Source organism: Coregonus lavaretus (assembly GCF_964263955.1).
Source record: "Coregonus lavaretus genome assembly, chromosome: 18".
In the NCBI taxonomy this organism is placed as follows: Eukaryota; Metazoa; Chordata; class Actinopteri; order Salmoniformes; family Salmonidae; genus Coregonus; species Coregonus lavaretus.
The window spans coordinates 14,838,304-14,858,931 of NC_140005.1; the positions used below are offsets into that span (position 1 = coordinate 14,838,304).

General features: G+C 44.1%; 1 protein-coding gene across 1 annotated transcript in view; it reads left to right on the forward strand.

Moving 5' to 3' along the window:
• Nucleotides 1–20,628, forward strand: part of ush2a (Usher syndrome 2A (autosomal recessive, mild)) — a gene marked incomplete at both ends in the record, with an annotated part of 418,741 nt that overhangs the window by 254,368 nt on the left and 143,745 nt on the right. The window contains 3 exon segments of the mRNA XM_084181556.1: nucleotides 1,575–1,644; nucleotides 7,727–7,874; nucleotides 11,377–11,519. Coding sequence (XP_084037682.1) covers nucleotides 1,575–1,644; nucleotides 7,727–7,874; nucleotides 11,377–11,519 — 361 coding nt within the window.

Genomic DNA, 20,628 nt, shown 5'->3' on the forward strand with positions numbered 1-20,628 from the left:
GATGGCGAGAGAGAGAGCTATTCCCCCTGACAAGGCTGGTCAAGAGGCCCAGACCAAGCCAAGCATTATTAAATATTGACTCATGTTGTGATTTATGTAGAGCTGTAGGAAGAAAGCTCTTTTCAATCACTCTCTATTCCTCACTGCTGAAAATCAGCCATCACTCTCTCTCTGTCGGGAAATATAGCACATGTCCACGGCAGCCTTTTACTCATGAGAGAGGGAGTGAGAGGGAGAGAGAGAGAGAGAGAGAGAGAGAGCAAGAGAGATATAGATAAGTAGATGGAGAGAGCGAAGGAGAGAGAGAAAGAGAGTGAGGAAATGCAGAAGAAAACACACTTGCCGTTAATAAAACTGAGACGGATGCTTTCATGTTAGCGTTTCATTTTACAAACTGCCAACAGCAGACTAGGTAAATTGGAAGCAATTATAAGATTTAGAAAGCGGACCAGGGCCGGGGAGTTGGGGAGAGAGAGGGCTGTCTGGGGAAACCAAATCGCGTTAATTCATTAAGCTTGTTTATTTTTGCTTAAGCTGTGAAATGTTATCAGTTTTTTTTTTTTTTGCTTTCTGTGTTTTCAGCACTAATAGAAAATGAGGAGTTGTGCCAAAGTTAGCAGTGCGGTAGCACAGCAGTCTCTCAGTCTTTCTTTCTCTCTCTCTCTTTCTCCCTCTCTCTTTCTCCTTCTGTATCTCTTTCTCTCCTTTCCTTTCCTCTTTCTTTACCTCTCTCTACGTCTCTCTCTCTCTCGCTTTCTCCTCGCTGCTCTTTCATCCAACTCTCTTTCCCCTCCCGCCTCCTCCCTGCTCCTCCCCTTCTCCTCCCCCTCCTCTCTTCCTCCTCCTCCCTTCCCCTATAGGTCCAGTGAGATCTAAGTGAAATAAATTCCTATTTAATGTGTGCATGGGGCCGTATATCCTCAGATGGATTGCATTACTGTAAGTGGTGGTGTCTAGGGACCATGATGGTCAACCCCTGACCTGCCTGCCTGTCTGAATGTGTGTGTGTGTCTATGTGTGCGCGTGTGCGTGGTGGGGGACAAAGTGTGGTGGATTATCGATTGATCTGTAACATTTTCATTAGCAGGTGTCAAATGGGGGATCATATATAAACCATATGTGTCTGATATACAGCATGGCTCTCTGTGTGTGGTTGTATTCATCTATCGAACCTCTGTTATCTTTTAGATAGATCAGGGACCAAAGGTTAAAGCCCTTCTGGCATGTTAATGGTAATGCACCATACTTATTTCCCTAAAGAACTGTAAAGTAAATATCTTTCTGTCTCTCCTTCACATGTGACGAGGTCTGCTTCAAACAACATGAATTCAAAACTAGGATACTGATGATTCAGGTTCTCTCTCTCTCTCTCTCTCTCTCTCTCTCTCTCTGTCTATATCTCTCTCCCCCTCTCTCTCTCTCCATCTCTCTCTCTTTCTCTCTCTCTCTCTCTCTCTCTCTCTCTCTCTCTCTCTCTCTCTCTCTCTCTCTCTCTCTCTCTCTCTCTCTCTCTCTCTCTCTCTCTCTCTCTCTCTCTCTCTCTCTCTCGCTCGATTTCTCTCTCCCCCTCTCAGGTCCAGGTCATGATGATGGTGATGATGAAGGTGATGGTGATAGTGTGTATAATAGTAGTGAAGCAGGAAGGTGGGTGTCTGTCGGAGGTCTCCAGCCCTACTCTAACTACAGCCTGATGGTCCGGGCCTGCAACACTATGGGGTGTGTGGACAGTCTACCTACTGCTGTCTCCATGCTCCCTACAGGTAAGGTACCATAGACATACAGTATACAGTGCCTTCAGAATGTATTCACACCCCTTGACTTATTCCACATTTTGTTGTGTTACAGCCTGAATTGAAAATGGATTACATTTAGATTTTGTGTCACTGATCTACACACTATACCCCATAATGTCAAAATGGAATTATGTTTTTAGAATGTTTTACAAATTAATTACAAATGAAATGTCTTGAGTCAATAAGTATTCAACCCCTTTGTTATGGCAAGCCTAAATATATTCAGGAGTAAATATTTGCTTAAAAAGTCACATAATAAGTTGCATGGACTCAATAATAGTGTTTAACATAATTTTTGAATGACTACCTCATCTTTGTACCCCACACATACAATTATCTGTAAGGTCCCTCAATAGAACAGTGAATTTCATTTACATTACATTTTAGTCGCTCTTATCCAGAGCGACTTACAGTTAGTGAGTGCATACATTTTTACACTTGTGTACTTATCAAAATATAGCATTGCTGCATGGCTCCAGTTTACAAAGTGGGGGGAAATCTGGGTAGTATTAGTTCATGCACACATTAGCAAAACCTTACGCAACAGAAAACAAAAACAAGTATTTCTTATTGGACAAGATCAGGTAGTCCCTTCACGTTCATTACTAGTAAATACGACCCTGTACATTTCAAACACAAATTCAACCACAAAGACCAGGGAGGTTTTCCAATGCCTCACAAAGAAGGGCAGCTATTGGTAGATGAAAAAAAAAAAAAAGCAGACATTGAATATCCGTTTGAGCATGGTGAAGTTATGAATTACATTTTGGATGGTGTATCAATACACCCAGTCACTACAACGATACAGGCGTCCTTCCTAACTCAGTTGCTGGAGAGAAAGGAAACCGCTCAAGGATTTCACCATGAGGCCAATGGTGACTTTAAAACAGTTACAGAGTTTAGTGGCTGTGATAGGACAAAACTGAGGATGGATCAACAACAGTGTAGTTACTCCACAATACTAACCTAAATGACAGAGTGAACAGAAGGAAGCCTCTACAGAATAACATTCTCACTGTACTAGCAGGAGCCTTTTAGCCTGTTAAATTGTGGTTGATTGTAATTATGTTGCGTTTTATGAGCCTCTCTACAAATGGAACTAGTCACTTAAATAGCCAGTGGTTAAATAGATGCTGCACCATTCCCCTTACTTAACATTTCCTTTACTTAATGGCCGGAAAATTGATTAAAATGTTTTACACACCACACAGCATAGCCAGGCATGGGCCATTTGTGTGTGTGTATGTGTGTGTGTGTGTGCCTGCGTGTGCTTGAAAAAGAGAAGCAGTGTGTATAAGGGTTAGGGGAAATAAACCATGGTGGTGATAAGGGTGACAATATTTACCTCTCTTTGTCTCTTCCCTTCTTCCCCCTGTTTTTCTCTTGCTTTTCTCTCTGGAATGGGAGTCAGGGAGGATGAGCGGGTGATCGATCAATAAACAATCTTAGACACCACACACACACTCACAGCTGGTTGGTGTCAGTGTTAACATTGTAATGTATGTCCAGTATGTCCAGTACATTTGTGTTAATATCCTGATCTATAGACATTCAGGCCTTTCATCTGACACTCTCCTCCTCCCTCTCTATCTCTCTCCCTCTATCTCTCTGTCTATCTCTCTCTCTCTCTCTCTCTCTCTCTCTCTCTCTCTACTCTCTCTCTCTCTCTCTCTCTCTCTCTCTCTCTCTCTCTCTCTCTCTCTGTCTCTTCCTCTCTACTTCTCTCTCTCTCTCTCTCTCTCTCTCTCTCTCTCTCTCTCTCTCTCTCTGTATTTCTGAATCAACGATCTCCTCTGATGTGGTGATATTCCTTCAAACATCGCACAACTCTTATTATACCAATTTGATCACACTCGTTTTTCCCTGTTCCCTCCTTTTCTTCTCCTCTCCTTTTGTCTTCCCCCCAGCCAGGCTGTGGGAGCGGTAATCCCTTGCCCCCTTCCAACGCTCTGCACACACACACACACACAAACACACACACGCACACACACACGTACACACACACGTACACACACAGAGAGTTAAGGGGGTGCAAAAGGAGGCTGTTCTGCGGAGCAGGAGAGGAGCTGTGTGAATATCAGAAATTCTAGTGACATTCGACTGTTAAAATATGGCCCCTGTACCGTGTGTGTACCTGTGTGTGTGTGTTTGTGCATGTGCATGGATGTGTGTGTGTCTGTGTGTGTGAGTGTTTGTGTGTATGTTTATCCCTAGAATAGAATGGGACCTAATTGTGCATACTGATAAATGCCAGATCTGATCAGATGCTAATGAGATAACCATACGCACACACACACACACACACACACACACCTGCACGTCGGCGCCACGGCAATCACACCACAACAAAAGCATGAGTCTGGAAAGTTCATCCGAAAAATGTTTCAAGTTCAAAACAAAGGCATGAGGAAGTATAAATGTTAAATACCACAGTTGTCCCCTCTCTCTCTCCCCTCTCTCCCCTCTCTCTCATGCTCTCCTCCTCTCTCTCCCCTTGGCAGATCTTTATACTTCTGTTAGGTGAACTGAAGCCTTGTCTCAATCTGTCCTTGTTATATCAAAGAACAGAAGAGGCTGAGAGCTTACCAATGAAGGGGGAACATAAAAGTGCATAGTTTAAAATGATTAGTGACACCTCTGATATACCTGTGTGAAGTGTGAAGAGGAGACAAAGGCACAGAGCTGCATACCTTTTCTCTCTCTGTGTGTGTTGGAAGGAAAACCAGTGTTTGGAATTAACTGCTCTGTCAAATAGATACACACTCATGTACACACACAAACTACAGTCTGGGATACACAGAAAACACACACATGCATGGGTGCATACATGCAAGCGTGCACACACACACACTCACGTTCACACACACACCCACACACTTGCAGGGAGACACCGACACTCACACACCCAAGCAGCAACCCTCCAAATACCCTCAAAACACAAACAAACACAGCCAGGATATCACCATAAACATTTCCGACACAAAATGAACTTTATGGTCCATTCAGACACATGACTTACTACAGTACATAGACTTCTCTAGTACTACCACTGCACTCTGGGCAAAAATGTATATTACTTTATTTGTCGAGCTGATTGAGAAAACATGATCATTTACATCAACGACCTGTTAGGTATTTTAGCCAAGCCAGTAATGATGGCTGACACAGTGTAGTACTATAGTCAAATGGGTTATTCTGGCACTAGCTGTCCTATACATACAGTGCAGTTAGAGTGTTGGCTATGACTAGTATAAGTGATTGGGCTGACTAGAAAGCAGCTATGACGTTGTGCTGGGCCCAGGCTCAATGTCTTCCCATACACTACTCATAACCATCACCACAGTTATAGGCTTGGCCACAACTACAGAGCAGGGGCAGATTGGTAATATGCCTAATGAGCCCTCTGCTGGTCCACTTCCTCTCCCACAGTAATTGGGTTGTGTTTGTATCCCTTTATAGTGCACTTTGGCACCCTATTTCTTCTTTAGTGTTCTAACTCCGGCCAAAAGTAGTGTACTAGTTTGGCACCCTATTCCCTCTAATAGTGCACTACATAGGGTTGTTATACGGACCCAGATCTAGGATCTGAGAATGTAGGAGACTGTAGGTAGGTAGGTGATGATAGATGAGATGGGTGCTGCCAACCAAGCATTTGCTGTCACCAGTCTTGGTATTTCACATCAGTCAGTCCAGATGAAGACTACAATAGAGCAAGGCTTTAGACTACAACAGAGCAAGGCTTTAGACTACAACAGAGCACACCTTTAGACTACAACAAAGCAAGACTTTAGATTACAACAAAGCAAGACTTTAGACTACAACAAAGCAAGACTTCAGACTACAACAAAGCAAGACTTTAGACTACAACAAAGCAAGACTTTAGATTACAACAAAGCAAGACTTTAGACTACAACAAAGCAAGACTTCAGACTACAACAAAGCAAGACATTAGACTACAACAAAGCAAGACTTTAGACTACAACAAAGCAAGACTTCAGACTACAACAAAGCAAGACATTAGACTACAACAAAGCAAGACATTAGACTACAACAAAGCAAGACATTAGACTACAACAAAGCAAGACTTTAGACTACAACAAAGCAAGACTTTAGACTACAACAGAGTACTGAACATGACTCAGATACTGCAGACACTCATTATTTTATTTGTCCTATCTCTTTCGTCTTTCCATTCAGTGTTTTTGCCGGAATGGGAGTGCTGTGCATTATGTAAATTGGGCATGAAACTAATTTCAGGGTGCTGACGTGAGTGATGTGCTTGACCGTGACACGCATGCAAACACAAACACACACCTACACTCCACCCCACCCGCCTTGCCCCTTCACCAGGGTTAAGTAATCTCCTTTGTCTTGTTTTTTTGGTTTTGTTGTTTTTTCTCTCCTTTATTTTTTGTGATCCGTGCTGTTTCCTGTTTCCTGTCTTCCTAAGTGACAGATGAGTCCCCAGGGTGTCTCTCGCTCTCTCCATAATCCTCTGTTCCAGTGGCCATATTGACACACGTCCCTCCCATCCATCAACACATTAGACCAATGCCTCGCCACCAAATCACTTCATTAACACACACACATGCACACACACACACACACACATGGGCGCAGGCATGCATTCACGCGCATGCACAAGCATGCACCCAGACAGACACACACACACATGCTCGCACTCATGCACAAACATACACACATACGCATGCACGGACGTGCACACACACACACACACACACACACACACACACACACACACACACACACACACACACACACACACACACACACATGACTTTGTTCTCATACAGACATGATGCCTGAAAGGTCCTCTCACTAAATTCCATCTGCAAAATAATTTATCTTTGATGTATTATTGTGTTCATTATGTCCAATATGTCTGTTTTTCCTACAGAATATTGTGTTATGTATTGGCCTATCAGTATGTGTGGTGTGTAAGGATCAATAATCAGTGGTTTGGGTCTGGCCTATAGTGTAGTGCGGTGATGAGTGGAGGGCTGTGAGAGGAGTGTGTTGATGTTGATTGAACAATGGTCTCTACAGTCTGTTGGAGAGAGGGTTTCACACACACACACACACACACATATGCATGCTAGCACACATGCATGCAAGTACACACACACGCACGCAAACACACACACACACACACACACTATGGTGTTGATGTGTGTTCTATAGCCTCTCTAACAGTGTGATTTGAACTGGAGCTTCCAGTCAAGTGCACCTCCATGCAGACAAATCACAATGTTTTCCCTTCAGACCTTGAAGATGTTTCAGCGTCTGTCTGATCGATGTTCATAAGTGGAGAATTTAACAGTTGCCTGAAGAGGATCACAATGCAAAGGCAATGTTAATGAGAATAGAAATGTGTGTGTGTGTGTATGTGTGTGTGTGCGTGTGTGTGTGTGTGACGGTCCTTAATAGAAAGGGTTGTCAGTAGGGGCTTGTATATCTGGTCTGGGGGGGTGAGAGTGTGCCAACTCTTCTTTAGAAATGAGTCTCACATTCCTCTCCTCTCTGCTCCATCTCTCACTGCCTTTTTCTCTCTCTCTTTCCCTCTCTCTTTCTGTAAGGTTCTTTGTGTGAACAGTCTTTGTTGTAGATCAGAGAGGGAGCGCTGACTCCTGCCACTCTCTAAGACGAGAAGAGACGGAGGATGTTGTCTTTCATTCAGGCCACAAGTCATCATCTGGGGCACAAGCTGAGCTGTCTGTTCTGGTGGCCCGCAGAGAGCCCAGAGGGACAAATGACACAGTGTCGTCCTCTATGTCTAAGGACCAAGGGGATTGGTGATGATGTGAAGATGTCCATTAATTTATCTTTATCTCTCTCTCTCGCTCTCTCTCGCTCTCGCTCTCTCGCGCTCTCTCTCGCTCTCTCTCGCTCTCTCTCGCTCTCTCTCTCCCCAGCTCCAGATGGTGTGATGCCCCCGGGAGGGTTAGATGCCACCCCTGCCAGTCTGCAGGTGTCCTGGCTCCCTCCAGGCCGTGCCAACGCTCCTGGACCCCTATACTACGACCTACAGATGAGGGCTACACCAGACGGTCCTATACAAGAGTAAGACCCCTTACTATGCATAGATACACAATAAACCCCTCTACTTCTAAACATACATAGCTATACAGCAAAATAATACACAATACCCTTCAGATGAGGGCTATGCCGGATTGTCCTTTACAATGGTCAGACCCTTCATTATACTGACCATAGATAACACTATCACTACTAAAGCCACTAGCATCACTAACAGACAGAATAGAATAGACAGACTAACATTACTACTGCTGGTCAGGGCTACACCGGATAAACCACTAACAGTAACTTTTATAGCTCAATAAGTACAGTGAGGGAAACAAGTATTTGATCCCCTGCTGATTTTGTACGTTTACCCACTGACAAAGAAATGATCAGTCTATCATTTTAAGGGTAGGTTTATTTGAAAAGTGAGAGACAGAAAATCCAGAAAAACGCATGTCAAAAATGTTATATATTGATTTGCATTTTAATGAGGGAAATAAGTATTTGACCCCCTCTCAATCAGAAAGATTTCTGGCTCCCAGGTGTCTTTTATACAGGTAACGAGCTGAGATTAGGAGCACACTTTTAATCTCAGTTTGTTACCTGTATAAAAGACACCTGTCCACAGAAGCAATCATTTAATCAGATTCCAAACTCTCCACCATGGCCAAGACCAAAGAGCTCTCCAAGGATGTCAGGGACAAGATTGTAGACCTACACAAGGCTGGAATGGGCTACAAGACCATCGCCAAGCAGCTTGTTGAGAAGGTGACAACAGTTGGTTGCGATTATTCGCAAATGGAAGAAACATAAAAGAACTGTCAATCTCCCTCGGCCTGGGGCTCCACGCAAGATCTCACCTCGTGGAGTTGCAATGATCATGGGAACGGTGAGGATACAGCCCAGAACTACACGGGAGGATCTTGTCAATGATCTCAAGGCAGCTGGTACCATAGTCACCAAGAAAACAATTGGTAACACACTACGCCGTGAAGGACTGAAATCCTGCAGCGCCCGCAAGGTCCCCCTGCTCAAGAAAGCACATATACAGGCCCGTCTGAAGTTTGCCAATGAACATCTGAATGATTCAGAGGAGAACTGGGTGAAAGTGTTGTGGTCAGATGAGACCAAAATGGAGCTCTTTGGCATCAACTCAACTCGCCGTGTTTGGAGGAGGAGGAATGCTGCCTATGACCACAAGAACACCATCCCCACATCAAACATGGAGGTGGAAACATTATGCTTTGGGGGTGTTTTTCTGCTAAGGGGACAGGACAACTTCACCACATCAAAGGGACGATGGACGGGGCCATGTACCGTCAAATCTTGGGTGAGAACCTCCTTCCCTCAGCCGGGGCATTGAAAATGGGTCGTGGATGGGTATTCCAGCATGACAATGACCCAAAACACACGGCCAAGGCAACAAAGGAGTGGCTCAAGAAGAAGCACATTATTAGCACCCCTGCTACACACACACCTTCCTCAATGGACGATTGAGACAGAGAGAGAGAGAGAGAGAGAGAGAGAGAGATAGAGAGAGGTAGATGTAGAGAGAGATAGATATATATAGAGAGAGAGATGTAGAGAGAGGTAGATGTAGAGAGAGATAGATATATATAGAGAGAGAGATGTAGAGAGAGACAGATGTAGAGAGAGAGAGCGGTAGAGAGAGAGGTAGAGAAAGAGAGAGAGAGGTAGAGAGAGAGAGGTAGCGAGAAAGAGGTAGAGATAAAGAGAGAGTGAGAGAGAGAGGTAGAGAGAGAGAGGTGTAGAGAGAGGTGTAGAGAGAGGTAGAGAGAGAGGTAGAGAGAGAGGTAGAGAGAGAGAGAGAGAGAGAGAGAGAGAGAGAGAGAGAGAGAGAGAGAGAGAGAGAGAGAGAGAGAGAGAGAGAGAGGTAGAGATCAGTAGACGGAGAAAGCAAGTTGTGCTGGTATCTGATATGTATTAATTCCATGCTTCCTGTCAACAAATTGCAATTTAATCCAAAAAGAGGGAATTCTCATTCAATGGTAATAAATAAATGACTAGGTCCATGTATTATATATCAGCCTCATTCCCTCATCCTCCAGCACGCTACCTACAGTACGCCTCTCATTCTTACCCTGATTTATTCATGATGTCCAATAGTACTCTTCTATAGAAAGGCCCTGTCTGGGAGATTGGTGCTGCTAGAACAATAGCTGTCTGATTCATTCCATTCATGCCAATTACCAGGCGTCATATTCAGTGACGTTCTGTTAATTGATATTCCTATGTACACTACCGTTCAAAAGTTTGGGGTCACTTATAAATGTCCTTGTTTTCGAAAGAAAAGGGATGCTGACCTTCTAGGCAGAGTTGCAAAGAAAAAGCCATATCTCAGACTGGCCAATAAAAATAAAAGATTAAGATGGGCAGTCTGAGATATGGTTTTTTCTTTGCAACTCTGCCTAGAAGGTCAGCATCCCGGAGTCGCCTCTTCACTGTTGATGTTGAGACTGGTGTTTTGTGGGTACTATTTAATGAAGCTGCCAGTTGAGGACCTGTGAGGCGTCTGTTTCTCAAACTAGACACTCTAATGTATTTGTCCTCTTGCTCAGTTGTGCACCGGGGCCTCCCACTCCTCTTTCTATTCTGGTTAGAGCCAGTTTGCGCTGGTCTGTGAAGGGAGTAGTACACAGCGTTGTACGAGATCTTCAGTTTCTTGGCAATTTCTCGCATGGAATAGCCTTCATTTCTCAGAACAAGAATAGACTGACGAGTTTCAGAAGAAAGTTATTTGTTTTTGGCCATTTTGAGCCTGCAATCGAACCCACAATTGCTGATGCTCCAGATACTCAACTAGTCTCAAGAAGGCCAGTTTTATTACTGCTTTAATCAGCACAACAGTTTTCAGCTGTGCTAACATAATTGCAAAAGGGTTTTCTAATGATCAATTAGCCTTTTAAAATGATAAACTTGGATTAGCAAACACAACGTGCCATTAGAACACAGGACTGATGGTTGCTGATAATGGGCCTCTGTACGCCTATGTAGATATTCCATTCAAAATCAGCTGTTTCCAGCTACAATAGCCATTTACAACATTAACAATGTCTACACTGTATTTCTGATCAATTTGATGTTATTTTAATGGACAAAAAAATTGCTTTTCTTTCAAAAACAAGGACATTTCTAAGTGACCCCAAACTTTTGAACGGTAGTGTATGTGTGATAGAGGAAGGGTAGGTTGATGCTGGTTGCCAGGTGTTTTATCCTAATTTTATAATTGTATATATGAAATGTTTAGAATTGTGTTTGTTACGCGCAGGGCTTGACATTTAAATGAGGAATAAGAACACAGAGAAAAGGTCTATTAGTTGATATAGACTCACATTTGAAACACTAAGATATTTTAATCAATCGTTAATCAGTCACTCAGGTGACTTTTTACTGATTTATAATTTTGGCCCCAACATTCAACTAATCTGTGTTTCTAGCATACCTTTTGAGTGCGGAGCTACTACATTTTTTGATGTATCTAATATAGGAAATATAAATTTGTATATGTGTTCCCTCGTAGACTGCTGAACAACGTGACCAGTACATTCAGCCACACGGTGGAAGGTCTGTCTCCATACACAGACTACCTGTTCAGAGTGGTGGTGTCACACACACACGGAGAGACCGCCAGTGACTGGACCAGCCTACGTACTGCAGAGGACAGTGAGTACACACACACACACACAAATGTGGTTTTAGGGCATAAACCCTAACATGCTATGTATGATGTATACTGCCTTATACTCATAGGAATACATGCACTTAGAACACACACACATTCTTTGAAAAGTCACGTTCTCAAAACTCACATACTACAAGCTCTAAAACGACTGATAGTTAATGTCCTTATACACAGACAGTACAGGGATTCTCTCTCTCACACACACACACTCACACGCATTCACATACACACAAAATAGATATAGAGAAAGAGAAGGAAAGGGGTGGAAAGGAGAAATAGAGAGAGAGAGAGAGAGAGGGAGTAACCTCTGAACCAGTGTAAAACAATAACAAAGAGTTGACAAACATATCAAATGTGATGTAAAATAGCTCATGTTAAATAGGTGGTTGTGGGAAGTGGTGGTCTTATTCTTTGTGGCCTTGAGCTGAGCAGTGTGTGAGTGTGGGAAAGAAGGAGGGAGGGAGGGAGAGTATATTGGTGTACAATGTGTGTAGGTGACCTAGTCAGTGTCATTGCTAGCTAATTGCTGTAATATAATCACATTAGACTCTCTGCAAAGTTATACATTAATTACTAGTCTGTTATCACATACATTCTAATTATAGTGCCACTATCTGCATACATTCAGGATGCGTTGTATTAAGTTGCATCACTTTCTCCTTGCTATGCAGAATTAGCACCCCTGCTACACACACACCTTCCTCAATGGACAATTGAGACAGAGCTGCTTATGGGAATCTTCTGTCTGTGTGTGGACAGTAGGGCTATGTCCATCACTCAAAGCTCTCTTTGTCTGTGGCCCTAACAGAGAGAACATGTGTCGAACACACACCGCTATATCAATCAACACCTACACACTATTACCTCTGCACTCTTTTTATTATTATTTTTTAACCTTTATTTAACTAAGTTAAGAACAAATTCTTATTTACAATGACGGCCTACACCGGCCAAACCCGGACGACGCTGGGCCAATTGTCCGCTGCCCTATGGGCCTCCCAATCACGGCCGGTTGTGATACAGCCTGGAATCGAACAAGGGGGTCTGTAGTGACGCCTCAAGCACTGAGATGCAGTGCCTTAGACTGCTGCGCCACTCGGGAGCCCTACATACACACACACACTTCTCCTTTGTGACTTTTATAGAGGCGTTGTATTAGCCAGAGTCTGTGATGCTATGATGTTTTTACCAGAGATAAGACCTTTATATTCTGTATGTTCCCTGTGAAACAACACAACGCGGCATTCAAGAGCCTCAACGCTACGAGTCAGCGCCCGGCCACCTCCAGAGAGGATTATGGGAGATGCAGTATTTTAATGTCTACTGGCACCGCTAATAAACAGTCCCTCACATCTCATCCCCCCCACACACACACACACACACACGTCTCATCATTGGGGCCCATCAGGGTGAAATAGTAGTTGAGTAAAACCACACTAAATTAACAGAGGCAAAGAGTCTAGGAGATTCTTCAAAGATAATGTGGCTGAGAGAGCGATGGAAATGGAGGAGGGGTAGAGGACAGGCAAGGTGACAGATGAGGGGAAGACAGGATAATCATGGACCAATAATTCCTTTGAATCTCTGGAAGGGTCCATGTCTGCTCTTGGGCTATATCTTTTTTTGAATAGGCGTTGCGTTTTATATTTGCCTCTGATTTAGAAATGGCCTTGGAGATCTAGGGGCTCTGCAAGGGTCTGTCCCATATACAGCTTATGTACAGGACAGGGACACACACACACAGATGCACGCACACACACACACTCACGCACACACACACACACACTTACCTACCACACATGAGCCACTGTTAGTTCTAGCCACAGTGGGCTTGTAGCCCAGAGTGGAAGGTAGCGTTTGTTACTTATTGGCGAGCCTCATTCAACAGGAGCACAAGGCGGAGGAAGAAATTCTTCAAGCTTCCAGATAGTATCCTTACAATTAAAGATAACTGGGAAAATAATTGTTTATATTTAATAATCTTTCATATTTAAAATGATATACCAGTTGAATATTTGGTCTATAAATTGAATTGGTATGCAGAGAACAATATAAAGACATCAATAAGAAAATACACCGTCCTGATAGGAGACACTGAGACACAGAGGAAAATGGAATCTACAAAGGAATGGAATCTTAGTTAATCACATAGCTAGAATTGAACTGAATCAAATGTGATGTGGAGTGAATTTAGAATTCAAAGCGTGATTTACATGTTCATGTAAGCCCTCGTCATTCACATAACAAACCCAGCTTGACACAACTATGTTCTGTTCGAAGATAGTAATCCTACTCATTAATTAATTCATACATATTGAAGAGATTTTTTTTTACACTAGTTAGGTGAAGCACCTCATTGTCCTTGGAGCACAGAGTAGTTGTAGTTAATTAAATAGTGTATGTTCATTAGTGTTTCATTAAATAGTGTATGTTGATTAGTGTTTCATTAAATACATGAATTCTATGTATAGTGTCATTATAGCTTCTTTCTTCTTCCTCTGTTGCTCTGTGGAGATGGTGCGCACACACACATGCACACACATATGCACACATACACACACACGCACACACATGCACACACACATGCACACACATATGCACACATACACAGCCACGCACACACGCACACACATGCACACACACACACACACATGCACGCACACAAACACACACACTTTTCCTTTCTTCTTTCTGAGTGTGTGTGGAGAACAGGGGTTTCACCTATCCAAGACAGATGAGACGTCAAGTATTCAAGAGGGTGCCTCGTTTCGCCTTTTTATCATTCCATAAAAATGTTAGATCCATCTTTTTAATGTAATTTCTTCCATGACTTCTTACTCCTCGAACCTGACAGCTAGTCCTGTGAACATAAACTTTGTCATGTTCCTTATCTTTGTCTCTCATGTTCCCAGCTAAGGACTCTAGGCGTGTGTGTGTGTGTGTGTGTGTGTGTGTGTGTGTGTGTGTGTGTGTGTGAACATGATTTTGAAGACATTTTGACCTTTATATCATTCTATCTGCTTAGCTAATACATGACTACTGTAAGCCAAGAAAATACTATTAAGAATCGTATGTAATCTATATCTGTGTGTGAATTGCAGAGATGTCAATCTTACTACAACCAATTTAATTGAAAGGAATATGACTTCATAATAATTATTAAGTATCAAATTAGCATTATTTATGTCCATATTCAGTTATGGTATTGAATTAAATTGATTTCTTATTCATCTCTATGCATGTGTGTGTATGTGCGTGTCACAGGAGGTTGGTGGCACCTTAATTGGGGAGGACAGGTTCGTGGTAATGGCTGGAGGGGAATTAGTGGAACTGTAACAAATACATCAAATACATGGTTTCCAGGTGTTTGATGCCATTCCATTTGCTCCGTTCCAGCCGTTATTATGAGCCATCCTCCCCTCAGCAGCCTCCACTGGTGTGTGTGTATCTGTGTCCCTGTGTCTGTGGATATCCCTTATACTGTATACTGTGTATATATTATTTCACTTAGTGTAAGGCGGTACAGTAATGCTAAGGTTAACCATGACCGAATTACAATAGAGAACATACAGTATACACCTCCTGAATTTCTAAATATCTTTTATTTTTTCATTATGTGGCAGATTACTGGAAATGAATTGAATACATTTCTACAGGGACCGATCGTACGGTCTTAACTTCCCTATGACCGTAAACCCTGTAATTTGTGCTCTTTAACATCAGCCAGCCTGCTCACCTTCAAAAGCCTCATCATCTCCTTCCACAGACCTCTGCGATGCAAAACATTATCCCCCCATCTCCCTCCACCTCCCGCTGCCCCCCTCCCGGCCTTGTCACTTGATTTTGTTATTACTATGCTAACCAAATCCTTATAAATGTGATTTAAGGCTTGGCGGCACACGCTCTTGTTTAGCCTTCTGCTGTGGCAATTTACGGCGCCAGGGAGAAGGAGGGAGGGAGGGAAGGAGGGAGAGGGGGGAGAGGAGGGAAGGAGGGAGAGGGAAGAGAGGAGGGAAGGCCTCTCAAAATATTCGTAACGTCCCGCCACTACATCTGTTCAGCAGAGGCTGATTGGGGTAGAGTGGTGTTATTGGGGTAGAGTGGTGTTATTGGGGTAGAGTGGTGTTATTGAGGTAGAGTGGTGTTATTGGGGTAGAGTGGTGTTATTGGGGTAGAGTGGTGTTATTGGGGTAGAGTGGTGTTATTGGGGTAGAGTGGTGTTATTGGGGTAGAGTGGTGTTATTGGGGTAGAGTGGTGTTATTGAGGTAGAGTGGTGTTATTGGGGTAGAGTGGTGTTATTGGGGTAGAGTGGTGTTATTGGGGTAGAGTGGTGTTATTGGGGTAGAGTGGTGTTATTGCAGTGTGTTCTAGCCTGCACCCGGAGAGCAGTAAAGCATCAATAAAATAAAAAGCACCTGCATCTTAAAATACATTTCAATTGAAAAACTTAACAGCCCTTCAAATTGCAGAATTTAATACAGACCAGTAAAGCCTAAATAACACTCTGGGTCCTCTGTGCTGCTAGAAGAGAAGGAGAGGGTGGCTGGGGAGTCGAGGGATCTAGGGGTGGGGTGACATGGGTGTGGAGTGTGTGTGTGTGTGTGTGTGTGTGTGTGTGTGTGTGTGTGTGTGTTGACGTGCGCGAGCGCATGTGTGCATCCATTTTTGTATGGGTGTGTGAGGGGGAGTGTTCAAATTCAAGGTGACTTGATTGTCTCATGTGGTAAAATTATTTACAATTAAGGCCTCTACTGAGTCTCAGCAGGTTTAATGGAGACCACAGACAGACAGACAGACACACACACACACACACACACACACACACACACACACACACACACACACACACACACACAGACAGACAGGAGAACAGAGACAGACAGGCAGACTGACATGCACAGACAGACAGACAGACATACAGCCAGACAGACAGTTAGGCAGACGGGCCGGGCCTCCTTGCTTATTCCCGGCGTCTCCTGGACCTTTGTGGTAATTGAATCAGGGAGAGTGCTGAGTGGAGCAAGCATAAAAAGCTGTTAACCCAAAGGTCAGCGCTGTGCATTGTTTATTTATCAGGGCTAGGAGGGAGGCAGGAGGGAGGCTAGGAGGGAGCCCTGCACTACACAGCCACAGCCCTGACACACTGCCTGGGAAAAAATCACCCTGCTACGCTGGAACGCAGCTAGGCACTGACACACACTTGAAACACACACACATTCAGTTGCACACATGCACAGACAAGGGCTTGAATCACAAATAAGTTACAGGATTGGGGGGGAAAGGGTGTGTGTCAGGGTTAGGTGTTGGGCTTCTTCCCGTAGAAAGATGGGTGAGTCATGGGTGAGAGCGGTGTCATCTAGGGTGAGAAGAGGGTGTGAGGTGGGTTACAGTAGGGGAGGGGAGGGGGAGAGAGGGAGGAGAGGGTGAGGTAAGGGTTAGTGCTGGGTGAGGGTGAGCTAAGGTGATGGCGAGGCTACCTCCCACTATCTCCCCCTCTGGTCCCGGTGCCATCTGGGGGAGCCTTTAGCAGTTCACGTTAGCACTTAGCAACGCAGCACGCTCTGAGCACGCTCAATCACCTTGATCCGCCTGCCCTTGCTGAAGCGCCATTACCCTGCTACTGTGTGTGTGTGTGTGTGTGTGTGTGTGTGTGTGTGTGTGTGTGTGTGTGTGTGTGTGTGTGTGTGTGTGTGTGTGTGTGTGTGTGTGTGTGTGTGTGTGTGTGTGTGTGTGTGTGTGTGTGTGTGTGTGTGTGTGTGACCATTACCCCAGTACAGTGGGATGTAAATGGAGAAGGAAAACATTACCTTCAAATGAGCTTTCATAGGGCAGAAATATCAATCAGATCAGGTAGGGTGGAGAGAGAGGGAGTGAGGAGGGATGGAGGGAGGAGGAGGAAGGGTAAGGAGGGAGGACACAAGGAAGACACAGACATACAGACAGACAGACAGACAGACAAGGAAGGAGGAAAAATCCAACTATTTCCATGGTTGACATATTCCTCCTTTTTAAATGTGAAAGCAAGAGGAGAGGAGAGGGAATGAAGAAGGGTAAAGACTAGGGTTGCAAAATTCCTGGAATGTTCAATAAATCCCATGGTTTTCCTGAAATCCCAGTTGGAGGACTCCCTGAATCAGGAGGGAATAAGCCAGAAGTCCGGGATCCTCCAACCAGGATTTCTGGAAAACCAGGGAATTTATTGAATGTTTCAGGAATTTTGCAACTCTAAAAGACTCCTTAGACCAGCGTTTCCCAAACAAGGGGTCGCCTGATTTGAAAATGTATGTTTTTTGTAACTAACCTCCGGTAGCCGCAAGATGCAGTTGTAATAAAAAGAGCGGTGTCTGTTTTCTTCATACAAATGTGTCTCTATCTTTTGAACGGTTTAAGCTACAAAATACACGGGCCTCCCGAGTGGCGTCACTACAGACCCGGGTTCGATTCCAGGCTGTGTCACCATAGGGTCCCATAGGGCGGCGCACAATTGGCCCAGCGTCGTTGGGGTTAGGGAGGGTTTTACTTGGCTCATCGCGCTCTAGCTACTCCTTGTGGCGGGTCGGGTGCCTGCAGGTTGACTTTGGTCGTCAGTTGAACAGTGTTTCCTCCGACACATTGGTCCGGCTGGCTTGCGGGTTAAGCGTGTGGGTGTTAAGAAGCGTGGTTAGGCGGGTCATGTTTCAGAGGACGCATGACTCGACCTTCGCCTCTCGTGAGCCCATTGGGGAGTTGCAGCAATGAGACAAGGTCGCAATTGGATATCACGAAATTGGGGAGAAAAAGGGGGTAAAATACCAAAAAGCTACAAAGAAACACTATAGATACAAAAGTATGTGGACACCTCTTCAAATGATTGGATTTGGCTATTTTAGCCACACCCGTTGCTGACAGGTGTATAAATTCGAGCACACAGCCATGCAATCGCCATAGACAAACATTGGCAGTAGAATGGCCTTACTGAAGAGCTCAGTGACTTTCAACATGGCACCGTCATAGGATGCCACCTTTCCAACAAGTCAGTTTGGCCTGCTAGAGCTGCCCCAGTCAACTGTAAGTGCTGTTATTGTGAAGTGGAAATGTCTAGGAGCAACAACGGCTCAGCCGCGAAGTGATAGGCCACACAAGCTCACAGAATGGGACCACCGAGTGCTGAAGTGCGTAGTGTGTAAAAATAGTCTGTCCTCGGTTGCAACAAATCACATTTTATCAGCATACAATGAATTTCTAGGCGATTCTGTGTTTCCAACTTTGTGGCAACAGTTTGGGGAAGGCCCTTTCCTGTTTCAGCATAACAATACCCCCATGCACAAAGCGAGGTCCATACAGAAATGGTTTGTCGGGATCGGTGTGGAAGAACTTGACTGGCCTACACAGAGCCCTGACCTCAACCCCATCGAACACCTTTGGGATGAATTGGAACGCCAACTGCGAGCCAGGCCTAATCGCCCAACATCAGTGTCCGACCTCACTAATGCTCTTGTGGCTGAATGGTAGCAAGTCCCCGCAGCAATGTTCCAACATCTAGTGGAAAACCTTCCCAGAAGAGTGGAGGCAGTTATAGCAGCAAAGGGGGGACCAACTCCATATTAATGGCCATGATTTTGGAATGAGATGTACGACGAGCAGGTGTCCACATACTTTTGGTCATGTAGTGTGTTATGACCCCATCACTGAAAGATAAGACTCTCAGGAACACATATGTGTCTTCTGTTTCCCTCAAGCCACACAGGACTTAGTAGAACAGAGTGGACAAGACCAGGTACTAAATCAAACTGGGGAAATGTTGTTTCTACACATAATATCATATTAAAGTATTGTTTGATGATCTTCTGAACTTCCCAATACCTTTCTGATGCATTTCAGTCACTTCAAACCATACTTTCTTGAAATACTGTCAAAAGTACTGTCAGATTGATTTGTAATAGACTGTCACAGCCCAATTAAAAAAGTTAACATTGGCCTTTGATTACAACACTTTTTTTACCTGGTGTGGTCGGAAATGTTTTTTAAAATTTCAAAATGGGGTCTCGGGCCAAAAAAGTTTGGGAACCCTTGCCTTAGACTTAGTCAACGGAGGACAAACTGAACACAGAACTCCCCTGACAGACCACACTCCCCCTAGTTAGCCCCTGACAGACCAGACGGACAAACCAGTTTCACTTATGGTATGTTGAGAAGCTATGGGGTAACGCAAATTTCAAGGGGGTGAGGCTATTCAAAGGGGATGCTAGAGTTTCAAGTTTCAAGTTTTAATGTCACTTGCACAATTAGAGTGAAATGCCTTTCTTGCACGCTCCAAACACAACAATACAATAATCAATATTAATGTAGGACTAAGAACATAAGGTATAACATAACATTAAGGTAGAACAAAAATACATAAGAAAATAAGAAATAAGAACAGGAGAAAGTAAGAAGCTATATACAGGGTCAGTTCCAATACCATATTTATAATGTGCAGGGATACTGGAGTGATAGAGGTAGATATGTGTAGGGATAAGGTGATTAGGCATCAGGATATATGATAAACAGAGTAGCAGCAGCGAAAATTACCGTGAATATGCCTGCCAGTTGAGCTGCGCATGCTCTGAGAACGTGCCCTGGAATACCGTCCGGCCCGCAGCCTTGCGAGTGTTGACCTGATTAAAGACCTTACTCACGTCGACCTCTGAGATCGAAATCACCCTGTCCAATGGGTCGGTGGGGGCCCTCACACACTGTACGGTGTTGTTATTGTTGAAGCGTGCACAAAATGCATTGAGTTTGTCTGGAACAGAGGCATCGTTGGGCAGATCACGGCTGGGTCTTCCTTTATATTCCGTGATGGACTGCAGCCCCTGCCACATGCGGTGGGCGTCGGAGCCTGTGTAATATGATTCCACCTTATTCCTATATTGTCCTTTTGCTCATTTGATGACTCTGCGTAGGTCGTAGCGGGACTTCTTGTACTTCCTGTCTTCAGCCGTAGCCTCAGGGTTGTCTGCGGTAGCCCAGTCCTTTAGTTTAGCGCCAACAACATCTGTGTTAATCCAGGGCTTTTGATTGGGGAAGCAGCGAACCTTCAATGTCGTCGATGCATTTCCTTATGAAAC